At 41.3% G+C, this 21073-nt stretch overlaps 1 protein-coding gene across 2 annotated transcripts in view; it reads right to left on the bottom strand.

The window, feature by feature from the left end:
* Positions 1 to 21073, bottom strand: part of CHD6 (chromodomain helicase DNA binding protein 6) — a 176886-nt gene that overhangs the window by 127262 nt on the left and 28551 nt on the right. For both annotated transcript variants that reach the window (XM_080686871.1, XM_080686872.1), the window contains exons 2-3: positions 9941 to 9996; positions 3412 to 3932 (exon numbers count right to left, since the gene is read on the bottom strand). In XM_080686871.1, coding sequence (XP_080542997.1) covers positions 3412 to 3932; positions 9941 to 9973 — 554 coding nt within the window. In that variant the 5' untranslated portion in view covers positions 9974 to 9996. The remainder of the gene's footprint in view (positions 1 to 3411; positions 3933 to 9940; positions 9997 to 21073) is intronic.

The raw sequence follows: 21073 nt of genomic DNA on the forward strand, positions 1-21073 counted from the left end.
CACTTGTAAACAAGTTACTGCTTCGTGGGTCTCAGTTTCCCTGGCTGCAGTACAACAGGGTTGGACTAGATCTCCTTTAGTCTTCCCGGGTGTAAACATCTCTGAGTGACAATGCAAAGTAAGGCTCCAACTGCCATGAAAATTGAGACAGGATGGGTAAGCACACTGGTTTCGCGAAGCTCCGTGGAGGAAATGGGACTTGCACTGAGACCTGAAGAATGGAGGGGACTTGGAACACTGGGAGGACAAAGGGCATAATGTTAGGACAAAGAGCAAGAGCAATCTGAAGGAGAAATGAGTCAAGTACCTTTAAGGCAGGGGTGGGCAAACTTTTTGACTCAAGGGCCACAATGGGTTCTTAAACTGGACCGTAGGGCCGGAACAAAAGCATGGATGGAGTGTTTGTGTGAACTAATATAAATTCAAAGTAAAGGAGCGGAGGGGAGAGCAAGAGAACCCTCCGCTCTTTCGGCTCCGCGGGCCGGATAGAACAGCCGAACGGGCCGGATCCGGCCCGCGGGCCATAGTTTGCCTACGGCTGCTTTAAGGGCTAGTGAGTTCAACCTGGCAAGATCTGTTGTCAGAGGCAGGAAGGCAGGGAGAGGTCAGACCCCAAAGGGTTTACATAACAGAAAAAGGAGTCTGGATTTTGTCCTGGAGGCAGGAGGAACAATCAGAGGTTTCTAAGCAGGTATAAAACGTTAGAGAAAATCCCATTTCCCTGTCCCTGTGTTTTCATGAGGAAAATCATGTTTTACTACCAAGAAGGGAACAATATTGAAAACATATTTTCGGCCTTTCTTCACTCTTCTCACTTCTCTGATTGGGGACCTACCAGACTAGTGAGACTCGGAAAAGGAATGGAGCACATGTGGCCCAGCGTCCTCTCTGCTCAGGGACAAGCCTGCAGTTCTGGTGGGAAAACTCAACTGAGGGAGTAACTTACAAGAAGCCTGATTCTGGCCACGAGCCAATGGAAATTTGTCAATCCAGTTATCAATAATAAAGCTGATAAGTGCATCTCCATCTCTGTTGACTATTTCTCAACTAGTGTGAATGAAGAGAGGGGAAGAGGGGGTTTGACTTATACCACCAATTATAAACATAAATAAGAAAACAGCAGTGCTTCAGAAAGATTAGCCAGGTGGCAGCTAGCAAGATGGACTGAAGGAGGAAAAGACTGGAAGCTCCTAAATCACTTCTGGAGCAACTGAAATAATCCAAGCATTCAGTGAACCATTTGTAACCATCAAGTATCGTCTGGGGGCTAATCAATAACTGCTTACATCAAGACACGTACTTGAGTCAATCTGCAAGATGATAAATCAAAGAGCTAAAAAAAAAACAACCTGAGACTTAATTACCAACATATATTTTTTTTATCAATTAATGTCATTCTGTCATAACTAAAATTGCTTTTGCTGACCAGTAGAGTCATTAATTAAAGGAACCAAAACAATTTTATAAATATATAAAGGACAAGAAGTGAAAGGCTTGACATTCAGAAACCCAATGGGCTACATAGAAAAATTCTATTATGTTACAAGTCCCTCTTACATAGCCCCAAAATCAAGAGAGAGAAAGCTTCATGGAACTTGCCCACATTTATAAAGGAATAACTAGCCCTATCTATCCATCAGCATCCTCCCAAAGGGTGTCTTCTGAATGTCTAAACCTCAAGAGATTCTGTTTTCTAAGTTAGCAGCCCTTGGAAGTACTACCAAACACTTCTCCAACTCATATTTTATACAGACTAATCAAATCAAAATCACTTCCTTCAATATCTTCTACACATTCATTTGCCCCAAAATGGACTTTCCAGCAATGTCTGTATTCATCACCTTGTTTCACATTTTATCCAAAGTAAATGTGAATTCCTTTTAGAAAGGGAAGAAAATTGTAAGCGCCAGTGGCTAAAGTGAGTTCAGATACCAGATACCTATGGCTTTCTGGCTTTCTACTGCCTTCCACACAAACCAAGGCCCTTATTAGAGCTGTGAAACTCTCCTCCAATTACCCTAATTCTAAAACATTATCCTTAAGGATCCCCTCTGTTTTCTGTAATGACCAAAATAAGTTACTCCACTAGCTCACATCTGACTCTCCTTCTTCACACGTGCTATTACCTGAGAACCACTTCAGCTTCACAAAGTAATATGAAGAGGAAAGCTATTGGCAGAAGATAGAAACTCACTCTGCCACCCCTTACACACATCAGAAATCAGAGTTTATACATTAGGTTCACTGAGAAACAGAGCCCACAAGTTTCTCATTAGTCAGAATCTTGATTTTACCTATTTATCTTGACCTTCTGGGGCAGGCAGACATTCCTAGGATCCCACCCAAGCCTCTACAATAGACAAAAGATGAAACCTCCCGCCAGACAGAAGGGAATGAACTTGATAAGACAGTCTTAACTTGGATTACAAAATTATCCATCTGTTCCCAACCAACTGTCTTTCTGAAAATGAACTGAACCATATAGTTAATTCAGAGTTGCAGCAGACAACACCTACAATGCTTTCTCTCTTTAAAAATTACTTCCTCCATGCCTCACCTCATACAGGATGGACTCACTACTTTATGTTCTGTTAGCATTTGCATTTTTGTGTTTTTATGGGTGCCCCTGGTCTATATTCTACCTCTGCACTTAGATTTTAGAAACTTAAATTCCTCTTAAATATATGTAAAACGTGATATATTTGTTGTTTTGTATGTCCTCAAAATATGTTCTGCACAAAGAGCTGAGAAATAAACCAAACGTAAAATATTACATTTGTATACAGATGACAAATGTTAAATTCCCTGAGTGCATTTGGATCCTGATAGAATCTGCAGCCAGGGCCCTCAGTTATCACCCAACTCCGTACTTGGTCCATGTCCTCTGATCTCCCTCTACATGTGGTCTCCTCTGGTCTCATTTACTCACCATTTCCTGAGTACCTACGGACATGTCAGGCGCTGTGTTAATTACTGAATGCAAATAAAGACTAGAAATGAATGGTCCTACACTCAAGAGCTCATAGCCTAGGGAAGCTTGGCAGTCCTTTTCTTCTGCACACACCCATGGCTTTCACAGGTCACCTGCACCACTGATTCCCAGGACTGTACCCCTTCTTTGCCGCTGTATGCTGCTGCTGTTCTAAAACCCACTGCCCTCCCTGAATCACACTTGTAACATCCCTTCCCTTCCATAGTGTACATGCTAACATACTCTAATTTTTAATTCAAAAGGAATGGCAAGAAATTGTAGGACCAGTACTAGGTTATCTTTCTCTCATTACGAGGTGAGAAAATGGTTCATTTTGGCTGAACGTAGTCAAGTTGTGTCCAGGGGTTGGAGTAAGCCCAAAGGCAAACTGCTTGGTAGAGACAGAGCCAAGAGCTCGGAATGGGGTGAAGGGGACGCACCTGGCCTTCCTGGACTTCGTCCTGGCTGTAGAGTCAGCACCGCTCCTCTTCTCTTTGGCCTCCTTAGTGCCCGAGGCCTCCCGGGGCTTCCGTGCTTTCTTTGCTCCATCCTTCTGCTTGGGATCCTTGGGCTCCTTGGCCCTCCTGGGCTCCTTGACCTTTCTGGGTTCCTTTGGCTCTCTAGGTTCTCGCTTCCTCTTTGGCTTGGGCTCCCTGTCCTTTCTTCCCTTTGCTGCCCCCTCTTGCTCTCCTGGATCCTTTTTCTTCCGTTTCTTCTTCACTCCAGTGCCTCCTCCTCCACTGTCCTCCATCCCATTATGAGATGTCATTTTCCTAGGAAAAAGGGTCTCGGCTTCCTCTTCAGCAGTGTACAGGTCCTTCTGGGGCAAACAGTGACTGGCAACATCTTCAATTTTTTCTTCCTGATCAGTGCTGCGGTCAAACGGGGAGGAGGATTTGTAGTCAAAAGTGACGGAGGCATCAGACATTGGGGAGTGATTCAGAACTTTTAAATGTGACAACTATAAAAAGAGAGAAACAAGAGTATTACTCTTCTTTTGCATGCTTCATGCAAGGAGCATTATTAAGTTTGAAGGCATGTATTTGTTCAACATTTACTAAGTTCCTACTATGTGTTAGTTCATCCTGGGCTAGGCCTTGGGGATATGGTGGCAAACAGGACACACATTATTTGCCTTTCCTCTGGTGGAGCTATACCAAGTCATTGTTAATAAGAAATTATGTAAGAAATTCATATGTAAAAACCTCAAGGATTTTCCACGTTATATGCAAAATTCTGAAACATTTTTAAAGCTCCATGTTGTTAAACAGGTAACAACACAAAATACCTTTAGATGGCACTAACAGAAACAAACCCAAGGAACACTGTTCTCACCTAGAGTTGGATTTATCATGCTCATACACAAAAGTTCTGTTCAAATGTGTTCATGAATAAAGGTAATGTTACTCAGGTGATAAGGATGCAGGGTCAAACTCAGTATGTTGTTTTATATCCCCCAAATCTTTGCTCTCACATATCATTAAGCCGCATCAAAATTCAGCTGGTTTGATTTTTAATAAGAAAATCTGCATCATTCAAAACTATGCCTTTTATTTTTAACTAAAAATGGTGTTCTGCTGTATGATAACCTAACTTATTCACCAGATTCAGCACCAAACAACCCTTGCCCACATGAAAAAAACAACTCCCATATAGGAGGAAACTTTCTTGTGATGGATGCCATTAGAAAGAATGTGTCACAGAAGCTAAAGGCAACCCTAAAAAGGAAGTTCCAAAGCTGTTTTGAGCACCATCAAACCACTTCTAAGGAAACATCTCTTTGGAAACGTAAGTTACAGCTCATACTTTCAGGTCTGGTGTGGCAAAGTGCATTTGTCATTTCATAACTAAGCTAAGGTTGGCAGTAATCTGGTAATAACATGGATGCCAGTTTCACAGAGCAACACACTCTCCTGTAATAACCAAAATAACTCCCTTATTTTGGGTCAGGAACAAAGAAACTAACTTAAGGAGAACCTAGGAGGGACAAGCAGGCTTTCCAGGAAGATGGTTACAATGATCTTTGATGGCTCAGGAACAGCACCATATGTGAGTAGCCTGCTCTCCTAACAAGAGGTCTGGCTGGTGCGAAAGGGCACAGACACTTGCCAGGTGGTGAGGTCTGCCTCCAGTGTTCTGGTTACCCAATCTGTGCTCAGACTTCCTGGCCCACCCTGGGAGTGATGGAGAGTACAAAATTCAGCTGCATGGTTCCCCTTCTGTTGTTTCCAGCTCCCTCCCCTCATCTGATATTCCCAAGCATAATCCTAAGCATACTCAGGATCCCAGGAGAAAAAAGATGAAAGAAAGAATTTTTGGGGGGGTAGAAAGGGGATCTTTTTCGTAACTAATGCCAGCCTTATAAACAAGCCTAAATCCAGAGGAAACTGGTCATTCTGGCAGGACTCACTACTTTACACAAAGTGAAAAACAATTCAGGGTAACTACTGATTTCAGTACTTGCGTGGTTTAGGAAAAGGAGGAGCTAAAGAAACTTAAAAGGAATTTAAAATCAAATACAAGAAAATGCTTAAAAAATGGTAAATTTTGTTATGTGTTTTTTACTACAATAAGAAGAAAAGAAAATACAAGGCAACAAGAAACCCAACAGTGCAGCAACAGGTGCCCAGTTAAAGTTCGGATCCTGTTAGTGCATAACCATCCCTGGTATTACTAAATTCTGTGCCAGGGACACAGGGCCCTCAGGAAGGAAGTTTTTGCTTAGCATGTGAAGGTGAACACACTAAAAAAGCAAGAGATACAGATTTGCTTATTAAAGAGGCCTTTAAAACAATACATTATAAAGACCAGATTTCAGTAAAGCAGGTCTCTGTAGGTGAAAGTGGGATCCTCTCTTCAACTCATACCTTATGTCAAGGTCTCTCTTTTGAGGGATAGGCTCTCCAATGAAGCTGAGGCAGATGGAAGCAAATGGATATTCAATTCAAGGGAACTTGCAATAACAATAGCGCAGCTAACGTTTACTGGACACATAGCATGCTTCATGATTATCTCTAGTCTTCACAACAATCCTATAAGGTTACTTACTATAAAGAGGTCATTTTATATAGAAAGAAATAGAAGATTATTGATGTTAAGTGATATGCCGGAGGCATACAACTAATGAGTGAGGAGCTTGGACATTAATCCTCTGGCCAAAAGCCAATGCTCATTTCATTAAGCATTTTATGCCATCCCTGGGAATCATAACATCTGCTGGGACACCAGACCCACATGATCACGTAAAGTTAGAAATGTTACATGTGATATTTGGAAACACTCAGATACTTCTTTATAAAACTAAACATATACCTAACTGATGTCCCAGCAATTCCACTCCCAGGAATCATAAATAGTTGTCTAGTCTATCCCTCATTTCACAAATAAGATCATCAGTTCAAAAATGGACACACAGAAGGCCAAAAGGCATATGAAAAAATGCTCCAAGTCACTAATCATCCGAGAGATGCAAATCAAAATGACAATGAGGTACCACCTCACACCTGTCAGAATGGCCATCATCAACAAATCAATAAACGACAAGTGTTGGCTAGGATGTGGAGAAAAGGGGACCCCATACACTGTTGGTGGGAATGCAGACTGGTGCAGCCTCTGTTTGAAGTTTTCTCAAAAAATTAAAAAATGGAACTACCATTTGACCCAGGGATTCCACTTCTAGGGATATATTCCAAGAATGCAGGAACACCCATTAGAAAGAATATATACATCCCTATGTTCACAACAGCACAATTTACCATAGCTAAGATTTGGAAACAGCCTAAGTGCCCATCAGTAGATGAGTGGATTAAAAAGCTGTGGTACATCTATACAATGGAATATTATGCAGCTGTAATAAAGAACTCTACTATTTGCAACATCATGGATGGAACTAGAGAGCGTTATGCTAAGTGAAATAAGCCAGTAAGAGAAAGATAAGTATCACAGGATGTCACTCATATGTGGGATCTAGTGAACAACATAAACTTATGAACAAAAATAGATCCAGAGACATAGAAATATCAAGCACACTGTTAAACCTCAGAGGGAAGGCAGGGGAGGGTGGAAGGTGGGGGAGAGATCAACCAATGAACTCATATGCATATATGCATAACCCATAGACACAGACAATACGGTGGTGAAGGCTTTGGGGGGCGGGCAATGGGAAAAAAAAGGGACATGTGTAATATTTCAACAATAAAGATTTATTTTTTTAAAAAAAGACCATTAGTTCAAATAGATGAAGAAATTTGTCATGGTTAGATTCCTAGGCAGTGGCAGGGCTAGGACATACTAGAGGGGGAAGGGAAACCCACAAAATGTAGCACAATTAGTCAATGATAAAAAGGGGGATTTTCCCCAAAAGACAGATGTTAGTAATAAAAATTATAAACTTATTATCTGTCAATAACCCACCAGAAATGGTGTGGTATTTTTGTGGTTTTTAAAAATATTTTTATTGATTTCAGAGAGGAAGGGAGAGGGAGAGATAGAAAGATCAATGATGAGAGAGAAACACTGATTGGCTGCCTCCTGCATGCCCGCCCCCCTCCTGGGGTTACAGCCCACAACCCGGGTGTGTGCCCCGACCGGGAATCAAACCATAGCCTCCTGGTTCACAGGTTGATGCTCAAGCACTGAGCCATGCCAGTCGGGCAACAGTATAGGTTTTTTGTTTCTTTTTTTTATCCTTACTCGTGGATATTTTTTCCATTGATTTTTAGAGAGAGTAGAAAGGAGAGGGACAGAGAGAAACACCCATGCATGAGAGAGACACATCGATTGGTTGCCTCCCACATGCCCCTGATCAGGGCTGGGAGCCTGCAACCGAGGTATGTACCTCTTTGTCAGGCAATGAACTCTCTACACATATGCTCGGTCCTGAAATCTGAGGATTGCTTTAGCATGATCATAATTTTCTGTTTTCATGCTCTGAAACTTCTTGTGGTTCAATCATCAGTATGGCCTATCACCAGTGCTATAGGAGGAGTAGAATCAATTCCTCCTGAAAATGTCTTCACTTAATTAACTTGCTCCTCTACCACAGCTAATATTAACTTTTAAATAAAAATGCTGCCCTGTTCATCAATATTACTGTGAAGTCTAAAATGAAAACCCCTCTAACTAAGGCTACTCAATAGCTGGCTGACATACCAAAGATCTTAATATGAACAAGTAAAACTTCAAAAGAAAGAAATTCTAATTCATTTGGGGGTAATTCTGGTAAAGAATGTTTTTATTAAACTAAAAGCTTACCCAGTGGTCACCAACTAGTGGTCCACGGACCTTGAGGTCTGAAAGGTTGGTGACCGCTGCCTTAAAGAATGTCTTAAAAATTAAATATGCCAATTGTTTTGAGGGTTTGGGGGCTCTCTTCAATAACGTGTTCTTTTTAACACCAGCATAATATTCCACTAGGTGGATATGCTATGATTAAATAGTTCCCCTTTTTTAAAAAAAATATATTTTATTGATTTTTTTTTACAGAGAGGAAGGGAGAGGGATAGAGAGTTAGAAACATCGATGAGAGAGAAAGATCGATCAGCCGCCTCCTGCACACTCCCTACTGGGTATGTGCCCGCAACCAAGGTACATGTCCTTGACTGGAATCAAACCTGGGACCCTTGAGTCCGCAGGCCAATGCTCTATCCACTGAGCCAAACCGGCCAGGGCAAATAGTCCCCTTTTTGAGGGACATGTAAGTCTTTCCAGTTTTGCTATTCTAAACAAAGCAGCAATGAAAAGCCCTGTATATACAGTTTTGCATACCTGTCTAAGTATATCCATAGGATAAATGCCTGACAGATGTAACTGCGTTCCCTATGGTGTTTGTCTACCAGCTGACACCCCATAGGGCCAGACAGGAAGAAATCAGTGTGTAGAAAGTATTTAATCACTGCTCTTCCGGTTAAGAATTGGCAGCAGATGAGTCAATTAATTTCCCAAAACAAGTCGTTTGTTTTGGTTTCACAAGGACCTATCCACTGAGGACAGACCAGAAGGTAGTCCTTTTAACCAAATCCCTAAATTGCCCTTTATCTAACTGGTCACTGCTGCTTAGGAGCAGAGTGGAGAGGAAAGTTGGCTGGTCCCACGCAACGTATTTGCACAGGGGGCAGGTGAAGGGCAGGAATTCAGAACTCCCCAGTTACCAGGTGGCCATTTGATTCTATAAAAGGAAAACCAGCCCATGAGAGATAGCCTGTTTCCAAGAGACAGAAGCAGGTCCCCCCATCTCACCTCCCTGAGCCTCACTGGTTGAGGTCTCTGGGTTCCTTTAAATATGTAACCACCTGGAGCATAGAAGTACCAACTAAGGAAAAAGATCCTGGCAGGATCAGTCACTGAGGCCATTTTTTTTTTTTTTTTATCAACTCCCCTCTCTTGCAGAAACCAAGTACCAAATAGTTAATGTTTTCTCTAGAAGGAAACTTCCACAGAATTTATAAATGAGAATCCTTTTATTTTAGCCAAACACCAAAAGTGATAAACATATAAATAATTGATCACATTGCTCTTTATAAAAACTTAGAAACCCATATATTAAGTCACTCAGAACAGAGCTCTCAGTAACGACATGGAGAATGGGAAACAAAGGCAGCAGGGTAACTACCAGAGCCTAAGATAGGAGTCAAAACTGCCGACTCTCCCTTTTGTTAAGAAAGCACTAGTGTATGCTGGATGCATTCACTTAAAAGACATGTGAAATCAGCCAGAGCAGTGGTTAGAGTGTCGGCCCATGCACCAAAGGGCCTTGGGTTCAATTCCCCGTCAAGGGCACATATCTAGGTTATAGGTTCAATCCCCATTGCAGGTCAGGGTGCATGTGGGAGGCAACGTATCAATGTGTCTCTCTCACATCATTTTCTTCCTTCCCCCAACCCTCTTCCACTCTCTCTAAAAATCAATGGGAAAAATATTCTCAGATGAGGATTAACTAAAAAAATAAAAAAGGTAAGTAACATCACCTACCTGTTTCTCTTTCTTCTGTATTTTCATTATCATCTATTGAAGGAAGATATTTATTTCTGTAAAATATAAAAAAAGGCAAAGATTCTGATAAAATCCAAAATAAGATATTTTAGATTATCTCAGGAATACACAGAACAAAGAAAAGAATACTTCTACAGAACATTTGTAATCAGTAGTCTTCTAGTCCAACAACACCTAGAGTCCTTAGTATATCCCTGGTGCTACCCAATTCTATCCCAAACCCTAATTTATTTCTCCAGATAGGGGATAGAAATAAGCTAAGCTCTCATTTCCTTTGAAAGAAAATCAATAAATAATATCAGTAATTGATAAATCACAAAATACAAATACACACAATAAAAATGAGAGTTAAAAGGGTTTAAATTATTTCTTTTGAAAAGTGAGCCCTGGCCAGTGTTTCTAACTGGTTAGAGCTTCAGCTGGCACACCAAAGGGTCAAGGGTTCAATTCCCAGTCAAGGGACATACCTGGGTTGCAGGTTCAACACTGGCCCTGGTCGTGGCGTGTGCAGGAGGCAGCCGATTGATGTGTCTGTCTCACATTGATGTTTCTCTCTCTCTCTCCCATCCTCCATCCCTCCCTCCTTTCACTCTCTCTTAAAAAAAAAAAAAAAAATCAATGAAAAAAATACTCGGATGTGGATTAACCAAAAAAAAAAAAAGAAAGAAAAAGTGAGAGAGGAATTGGTGAGGTAGGAAAGGTCAAGCTTGCACTTTATAATATGCAATCCTGTATTATTTGATGAAACCATGTGTATATATTACTTGACAAAATAAATTCCATTCCAATATTTCATATGACTTTTTATTTTTTTAAATATATTTTATTGATTTCAGAGAGTAAGGGAGAGGTAGAGAGAGATAGAAACATCAATAATGAGAGAGAGTCATTGATTAGCTGCCTCCGCATGCCCCCCACTGGGGATCAAGCCTGCAACCCAGGCATGTGTCCTTGACCAGAACTGAACCCAGGACCCTTATGTCTGCAGGCCAATGCTCTATCCACTGAGCCAAACCAGCTAGGGCTCATATGACTTTTTAAATGACTGGTTTTATGCTACCCAGTACTTAAGTCCCATTTCCAACCACAATGCCCTTGATGACATTGACATTTTCCTCATAAATGACTTTAGAACCTGGCCAATGTGGCTCAGTGGTTGAATGTCAACCCATGAACCAAGAGGTCACAGTTTGATTCCTGGTCAGAACACATGCCCAGGTTGTGGGCTCAATCCCCAGTGGAAGGCGTACAGGAAGCAGCCAATCAATGATTCTCTCTCATTATTGATGTTTCTTTCTCTCTCTCTCTTTCTCTCTCTCTCTCTCTCTCTCTCTCTCTCTCTCTCTCTCTCTCTCCCTCTCCCCCCCTCTCTCCCTCCCTCCTTCTCCCTTCCTCTCTGAAATCAATAAAAATATTTTTTAAAAATAAATAAATAAATGACTTTAGAGCATCATAATAATAAGAGCCCAGCAAGTGGCTTTAGAGGTCTTGGAGGTGCACTGAGCATCAGGGGGAACAGGAACAATCCTAGTCTAGGAAACCTGGAATTTAGTTGTACTGCCTGGGGTCTGAAGCACTCACCTTCCTCATATACAAACAGTGTACAAACAGGTCAGAGAGTCTCAGCTGCCCACTCTAGCCCAGACAGACACTGCCTCATATTTATTATGTACTTTGATTTCCTAAACATCCTACAGAGCTACAGAATACTATACCCTCAGGAAACCATCAGAGGCACATAATTATCCTTATGTTCACGATTATTTCTCATACCCAAATCAATGTGTCTTGTAGGCAATTAAGCAGAACTTGAAAGTGAGATGGCCCCATTTTCTGTGTTCATGGTATGTTTGATGAAAAATGAAGGACTTGTGATTCCAAGCATCCTTAGGGCCACAATTACAGTTTATCAGTTTAATATCTGTATATTTAGTGGTGTGTGTTTTACTCCAGGAGTCAGAGGCATTTTCTATAAAAAGGACCCTAAAACGTTGCCAGGATATTGGTACTCACAAAAAAGTAGTAACAAGCTTCAAAGTGGGTGTTGTCAATGTAGACCAGTGGTCGGCAAACTCATTAGTCAACAGAGCCAAATATCAACAGTACAACGATTGAAATTTCTTTTGAGAGCCAAATTTTTTAAACGTAAACTATATAGGTAGGTACATTGTTATTAACTTAATTAGGGTACTCCTTCAATTGCACTGTACGTGCGTGCCCGCACATGGTATTTTGTGGAAGAGCCACACTTAAGGGGCCAAAGAGCCGCATGTGGCTCGCGAGCCGCGGTTTGCCAACCACTGGCCTAGAGGGGAAAGGGAGGAGGGCAGAGAGGAATTTGGAAAAGGAAAGTCAGGTTAGTAAGGGATGTTTCTAAGAATCACAGCGAGGATTAGCAATTGATGGAACAATTATTCACCTTAAGAAAACTATAAATACCAGAGAAATGGTAAGTGCTCTGAATCAAGATAGTTAAATGAATTTTACCCCTCAATCTTCACTAGTGGAGTTCTAGGTAAATTACATTAGTACGAGTTTATCTCCTTTATTTCTCAACTTTAAATTATCAGATCCCAGAAAACCACTCTCAACAGTTACAAACTGTCACAAATTCTGAAATGAAGAAAGTTTGAGAAATAAATCCAGCTAATAAAACAGGATATATATTTTAATCAGACATATGTACTCAAAATTCTGCCCAACAAAATGAAATCAATCATTTAAAAAATAAAGAAAAATTTCACCAATGCTAATAAAAATTCCTTTAAATTTTTTTAAAAATTTATTTTTTACAGAGAGGGATGGGGGGAAGGGGAGAATGAATGACAGGGAGAGGGAGAAAGAGAAAAACATCAGTCAAGGGAGAAAGAGAAAAACATCAATCGAGGGAGAAAGAGAAAAACACAATCGGTTGCCTCCCATATGCACCCTGCCCAGGGATCGAACCCGCAGCCTGGATATGTACCCCGACCAGGAATCAAATCTACCACCTTTTGGTGTACCAGATGATGCTCCAACAAACTGAGCCACACCAGCCAGGGCAAAAATTACTTCTTAATATATAAAAGAATAAGTATAATGCAGTAGAGACATCAAAAACACAATTTCCAAGCGCACTTTCTTTCCACCAAAGAATAAAGACTGCGTCTTCTGGACTTAGCTGAAACACTGAAGATGTCTCGCCAGAGCAGAGTGAAGCAGACCATGGCAGACCAGCACAGGGCAAAGCAGATTGGCACAAAGCAGAGCAGAGCATGGAGGAGCAGAGCAGAGCTGTCCTACAGCCACGCTGTATCACAATTGAGCTGTTTTGCACTGAATAAAGCTTCCTTCACCGCAAAAACACACATAAAACAAAAAACAATTTCCGATGAAGTACCACAAACTAGCATGCAAATAAGTAGGGCCACAACATTGCCAGGAATGTGAGGAAACCAGGTCCAACTTATCATTGCTAATGGCACTTTTAATTCTTTCAAGCTTTCTGAAGAGCACTCGGGCAATGTGCCATGAGATATGTAAACTATTGCAGTCCTTTTCTCTGCCAATTCCACAAGTTAGGAGGAAATAAACCTGGGCCTTAGCGGGAGCTCAGGGATGAGGTAGGTGGAAGTGTGACATAAAAGCTTGACACTGGAGACAGCCACGAAGATCACATAGGCACAGAGATCACACAGGCACAGAGATCACACAGGATCACCACTCCTTGGGCCTGTGTTATCATAGGGCCTGAGAAGATCAGAGAACACAGGTTTGAATGACTCGGAAAGAGGTGGGACTGACTCAGTATGGCTTGAATTAGATTACTCAGCAAAGAAAGAAGACTTGGAGGAAAAAGAGATCGAGGAAACCAAATATTCCCCCTACCCCAATTTGTTCACATGTAAGATATTGCCACCTGCACCTTCAGCGATATTCATGCTGTACAGATAACCCCACCCCATACTTTGATGGGTGTGTGTGTGTGTGTGTGTGTGTGAATTCCGAGTGAGTGGGAGTGATGCAACTGCTCTAGTTCACTGAAAACAATCTTTGGCAAACCTCATGTTATTATTGTGAAATCATTTATTGCACCCGGATGGACTGTCACACACCAGCATGCTGCCACTCCACAACATAACGGATGTCATCAACAACATCAATAGGTGTTGAATGACTTTTATTTCTACAAATAATAACTAATGATTTACAAAGCACTCTCTCTTAAATTACCTCTAATTTTTTTTACCTCTTTTATGGTGCACATTTAAAAAATACAAAACTACATAACCTTTTTGTAAGGAGAAATTTTATGTTGCAGGAGTGGATGAATAGATGCACACTAAAGCCTATACTTCTGCACAACACTGGAAATGGCTCTGCAGCCTCGGTTGCTGCGTTGCCATCGCTCAAAAGTTGTGATTAAATTTTTCTGGCTCAATAAGTAACAAATTAAACAGTAACTTCAGCATCCCACAACTTAATTAGAACATAATACAGACTGTGTGGGCAAACCAAGAAATTTGTCAGCAGGGGGGAAAATGTGTGTAACTTCTGAATTATATGAAAACTGGTAGGACTCCTGCTCTCTTCCTCACTGCGTTTCAGTGCTTTTGTATGAATATAGCATTTAATTACCTTCACAAGAAGATAAGCTAATAATGTAACAAGAAAGCAATATAAAATTCCCATTCCTTCTTACTCTCACCCACCTAATGTTGCTTCCCTTAAGAAAAATGGGTGGGTGCCAGGTTTCAAATAGAACGTTTTGAAAGTTATTATTACTGTCTCTCTCCATTTCAAAAATTCTGCCAACAGTGCTTGTGCCATTTCAAGTTCCTTGGTGCCGTTATGGACAATCTATAATAATAAAAGCGTAATATGCTAATTAGACCGAACAGCCAAACGACCTTCCAGACGTCATTCCTGACGTCCTTCCAGATGAAGCCGTGGCAGTGGGGGCCGAGGCAGAGGTGGTTAGTGGCAATCAGGCAGGCAGGCAAGCAGTTAGGGGCGATCAGGCAGGCAGGCAGAGTGGTTAGGGGCGATCAGGCAGGCAGGTGAGTGGTTAGGGGCAATAAGTCAGGCAGGCAGAGGGGTTAGGGGCAATCAGGCAGGCAGAGTGGTTAGGAGCAATCAGGCAGGTAGGTGAGTGGTTAGGAGCCAGGGGTCCCGGATTGCGAGAGGGATGTCCGACTGCCAGTTTAGGCCTTATCCCTGTCGGACATCCCCCGAGGTGTCCCTGATTGCAAGAGGGTGCAGGCCAAGCTGAGGGACCCTCCCCCTTGCATGAATTTCGTGCACCGGGCCTCTAGTTAAAAATAATAAAACAGGTACACACTCTTCCACCATTCATTCACAGAATTTACATTTACTATACCTTGAGAACTCTGCCACCCTAACAATGCCTCTCAGTTGCCCTGGTCTATTTCACTACAAGAGTGTGTGTTTATGCACACACACACACACACACACACACACAAGTGCACACACACAGCAAACCGCTACCATGGTCCTTTATATTCAAGGAGACAGCAGAGGACGTCAGGGAGGATGGGGAACTTTGCTGTTAACAGGCCCCCGTCCCTTCCACTCTGTCAGGCCCTTTGGGACAAAGAGTATGTGGAAAGCAACTGTAAAAAACAGATACACCTCAAATTTTCCATAATGAACATATACTTTTATAATCTATGCCCACTCTCAACCTCAAGGTTGGTTCCTGAGAACTACTCTAACATCAGCAGGCACAAATAATGCAATCCCATATTGTTACAGGGTGGGATGTTAGAAGGGAATAGGAAAGGGACATGAAGAACAGTAACTCACTTGGGAAGAGTTACTCAAGAAGGCAGTGAGGTCTTGGGGAACACCAACTTGCTTACCAGTAAACCCTCTCCAACCACCTCTTACCAAGACTCTTGACAGTCATTCTTGACCACAAAGAGGGTGTAATGGGCAAGATATCCTTCAGCTTATCAGTTCTCCATCACCTTCCACAAACTGGACAAATTTATCTATGTCTTTTGCTAGGCTTGGAGCACTCTACAGGAGGATAACAGCAAGGGTTTGAAGTGTCAAGAAGCAGAGGGTAAATCCAAGCTCTAATAATGACTCGCCAGGTAAAACCTCTTCCAGACTTTTCCCCCTCACCTGCAAAATGCTGACAATAACTACCTCAAAGGGTTTAAGAATTAAAAGGTATGAGAATCTATAGTGGCTGTCACGTGGTGAACATTAGTATTGCCTGACCTTATGGGCTTCCTCCAATGTCAGAAGAAGGTGGCCCTCTCTCCTGAGGACAACTAACCCTTGCATCAGTACTTGGGATCCATCCTCTCCCACTTCTCAGCTACCTTGGGATACTTTGCAGTTAGTCTTTCCTCAAATGTCACCTAATCAGTGATGCCTTCCCTAACCATCCCATGGGAAAATACACCTCCCCCAGCCCCCAGCCCCAACTTCACTCTCTATCTTTTACCCTAATTTAGTTTTCTTTTTTTTTTTTTTAAATATATTTTATTGATTTTTACAGAGAGGAAGGGAGAGGGACAGAGAGCCAGAAACATCAATGAGAGAGAAACATCGATCTGCTGCCTCCTGCACACCCCCTACTGGGGATGTGCCCACAACCAAGGTACATGCCCTTGACCGGAATCGAACCTGGGACCCTTCAGTCCGCAGGCTGATGCTCTATCCACTGAGCCAAACCAGTTAGGGCCCTAATTTAGTTTTCTTCCTGGTACTTGTTACTACCTGACATTATGTCTAGCTTATTATAAATTTACTAGAGGCCTGGTGCACGAATTTGTGCATGGGTGGGGTCCCTAGGCCTGGCCGGTCATCAGGGCCAATCAGAGCCAGGTTGATCAGGGCCTGCCAGCCAGGGGGAAGGACGGGGCACAGGAGGTTGGCCACTGGCCCTGAGGAGGGAGCCGGCCCTCGGTCCCTTTGGGAAAGGGACCGTGTCTGCTGCCACCCACCTCAGGTTCCCCATCCCAGCCTGGGGCCCAAAGGCCCCAGCAGGGTTGGGAAAGGAGGCAACCGTCGCCGGGCCAGGCGCAGAAGGAACAGATGCCAGATGGCCGTGGGAGGTTGGCTGTGGGAGCGCACTGACCACCAAGGGGCAGTTCCTGCATTGAGCGTCTGCCCCCTGCTGGTCATACTACCTTCACACACATATACACCTGCTCCTGTGTCCCCCAGCCCAGAATTGACATCTTAACTCCTTCCTTTTCCCTGAACTCTTATATAATTCCTGAATCCCTTGTTTCCTCCCCAGTCCAATTCTTTGCTTTATTCCCACATTTGTCTTCTTCTAACCTGAAATAGCCTCTACTCCTCATGCCTTCTATCTTCATCCCATTACCCTCACTGCACCAAGAATACGTGTTTTTTTTTTATTATTATTAAATATACTTTATTGATTTTTTACGGAGAGGAAGGGAGAGGGATAGAGAGTTAGAAACATCAATGAGAGAGAAACATCGATCAGCTGCCTCCTCCACACTCCCCACTGGGTATGTGCCCGCAACCAAGGTATTTGCCCTTGACTGGAATCGAACCCGGGACCCTTGAGTCCGCAGGCTGACGCTCTATCCACTGAGCCAAACCGGCGAGGGCAAGAGTACGTTTTCTTACAGTATAAATAAAATCTGATTGAATCTCTTTAGTGTCTTCAAAAAAAAAAAATACAAATTGCTTATAGCACAGAGCCCTATATAAGAAATCTGGCCTCTGGTCCTTATCTACAGCTTTGACGTTACCTTCTGCCATCCATCCAACTACAGTAAATACTTGCAGACTCTGAAACCAGCCCTATTCACTCAGGTCTTTGTTAAGGCTATGCCTCCATCTGGGAAATTCTTCCAGTGTCCTTCCTCTCCCATCTCTTATCCTTCATAGCTGAGGTCCAGGATGCCTTACTGGCCTTCTGTAAACCATGAAAGCATCTCGAGATACCATCTTTTCTCTGTGTGTGCCATTAGCTGTTAAGTGTCTCTGGGAAGGAACTCTGTTCTGCAGAATTGAGCTCAGGGCCTGACATTTGTACTCTGAAATGATAATCTATGGAATGAATGAATAAATGAGAAAATGGGACATAAGAATAGACGAGAAAGCCTGTTTACAGGAAAGGCTTTGAGCTCCTGCTTTCTTCATAACTGGTGGCCTGTATCTTTTTTTCCTTTCTTGTTTATTCTGTTCTTCTTGTTCAATCAAATTTCTCAGCATTCTTCATTCAGACTTTTCAAATACATGTACTTAGCTTAAGAATTCAATAATATAAAACTTAAGCCCTAGTTAGTTTTGCTCAGTAGATAGAGCATCGGCCTGCGGACCAAAGGGTCCCAGATTCGATTCCGGTCAAGGGCACGTACTGTGGGTTGCAGGCTCCTCCCCGGCTCAGGCCCTCGTGTGCAGGATGCAACCAATGTGTTTCTCTCGCATGGATGTTTCTCTCAGTCTTTCCCTCTCTAGATCAATGGAAAAATATCCTCGAGTGAGGAGCAACAAAAAAAAACCAAAAACAAACAACAACAAAATAATCCCCTGACTCTATTCTTCCCCATTCCTGATTCACTCTTCCCAAAGATAATCATTTGATCTTTAGCTGTTCCTTCTGCTACTTTCCATAATATTTTTTAAAAGATGCTAATATGCTATTACACCCCCCCAATTTTAAACATTATTCTATTGGCTTCTTCCTATGAAACAGGGGTTGGCAAATATTCTTATGAAAAGCCAGGTAATAAATATTTTAGGCTTTGCAGGCCATATGGTCTCTGCTGTAACTATTCAATTCTGTCACTGCCTCACAAAAACAGTCCATGAACAACATGCGTTCCAACGTTCCAATAAATATTTACAAAGACAGGTAGCCAGCTCCTGCAATGGAAGATGAAATGTTATCGTTCCAATATAGTTATTATCACCATTATTAAATCAATATTCAATTCACAGTTAAGCCATGAACTATACTATTCTAAAGTTTTCTTTCTTTTTTTTTTTGGTATTTTCCCCCTAAAAATAGATAGTACCTCATTTTTTAGAATGCTCCCCCAAAACCTTAAAAATTTTTTTTCTCCCTTGGATCACTGTATCTGGAGTCTTATTCTGTCTAACCTGCTTCAAAGTCATCTTCCTAGGACTACTCATTATCATCCTTCTTGTGCCTCTCAAGAGTGGGCTCTTATGTTTCATCTCTCTAGGTTTACTGTCATTTTGGTGAATCACAATGTCCAGTAACCCTCTGGGAAATGTATGAATGAGAGGTAAGTTTTTGAGACTGTCATGTCTGAATATGTTTCCATTCTACCTTGATAGGTAGGTAGCAAATCACAGGTTGGAGATTGATTACTCCTTACAATTTGAGAGCATTGTGCCACTGTCTAGTAGTTCCTTCCACCATCTCTGTTAAGGAATCTGAACCATTTTGATCCCTGATCATTTGTATATATAACCTCCCCTTCCCCGCCCCTCCCCTCAGGATCATCTAGTCACAATGATGTGCCTTGGGGCTATTTTCATCTATGAGACTAGGCATCTGGTGGATTCTTTCACAATCTGGAAATTCTTGCCTTAGTTCTCAGAAATCCTCTTATATTATTTCTTCACAATTCCCTCCCTATTGCTTTCTTTTAATGGAACTCATATTATTACTATATTTAAATGATGGACCTCCTGAGCTATCCCTCTCATTTTCTCTCTCTCAAAAAAAAAAAGTTTTTATTTGTGTTCTGTTTTCTGGAAGACTTCCCAAGCTTTATCTTCTAGCCCTTTTTTATTTTTAAGATTAACATTATATATATATATATATATATATATATATATATATATATATCACACACACACATATATATATATATATATATAATTTCTTTTTATTGATTTCAGATAGAGGAAGGGAGAGGGAGAGAGTCTGCAACCCAGGCTTGTGTCTTGACCAGGAATCCAACCCTGACCTCCTGGCTCATGGGTAGACACTCAACCACTAAGCCACACTGGATGAGCTGCATAGATTGATCTTTGATGCTCTCTACTACAGGCTAGAGATAACATACCACCTTAATTTCATAAGTACATGTCAAAAGCATTCACATCTGTAAGACAAAGAGTGGCCATGAGGATAGGGACCTATCTTTTTTTTTTTTTTCCCATCATTTTGGGTGTTTTTTTTATAATTTTTTTTAAATTTTTCATTTATTTTTACTTATTTATTTTGTTGTTAATGCTTTTTCTATTTTTTAAATTTATTTATATTTTGGGAGGGAACCTATCTATTTTGACTACTACTATATAGCTAATTTCTAGTACAGTATTTAATCAATAAATTAAATATATTAATATTACAAATAAATTTATCAATGGGGGAGGGTCAAAAGAGAAGGATCATACCGGTGTAAGGGATATATATCAGGCTTGGACTAAAAACTGTTCTCTCCAAAAATGTAGATGCCTAAATTGAAATAACAGCCAAACATTACTAGTGAGAAGGCATAGTACTGTCAACTTCCAAACTGAGGCAGCTCTCTTTTGCTGGCTGGAAAGTACACTACCACCACCAACATTAACTTAAATACTTTGCTCCTAAAAACAAGTGTTTTAAACACTTAATGTATTATAGTGAAAGCTGTGATACTCTGTATGTGGGTGATGCAAGCCAAAAAACAAATCAAGAGTAGTGATTTTAATCCTTCTCTATGAGAAGACATAGCAGTAAGTGTAATAATAACCTAGTAAACTCTTGTTACTGAATCAAGAGTTTTAGAAAACCCCATTTTGAAAGGCTTTTTATTGGTCAACTGCATAACAATGCTTTTTACTAACTGAATTAATTTCCTCTGGTTATTTAAACTAACTTTCGTCTTGTGTTTGTATAATTCCTTACTAGAATCTGTTGTGCCTGAGATAGTATAAAAGTGTAAACCAAGCATGTCAAACTCAAAGGCTAACACAGACCAAATAAACAAGGTTTAAGTTTATGTGGGCCACAAAAAAACAAAAGCTTCAATTTTCATAGAAACGTAGGTTTATTTCAATAGAGACATGCTGAATACAAAGGGCTGGAATAAATGAGTAATCATTATCATGAAATAATAGAACATTTTAATAAAAATTAATATTTTCTTGAGCATT

This window comes from Plecotus auritus (genome assembly GCF_963455305.1).
Source record: "Plecotus auritus genome assembly, chromosome: 8".
Taxonomy (NCBI): domain Eukaryota; kingdom Metazoa; phylum Chordata; class Mammalia; order Chiroptera; family Vespertilionidae; genus Plecotus; species Plecotus auritus.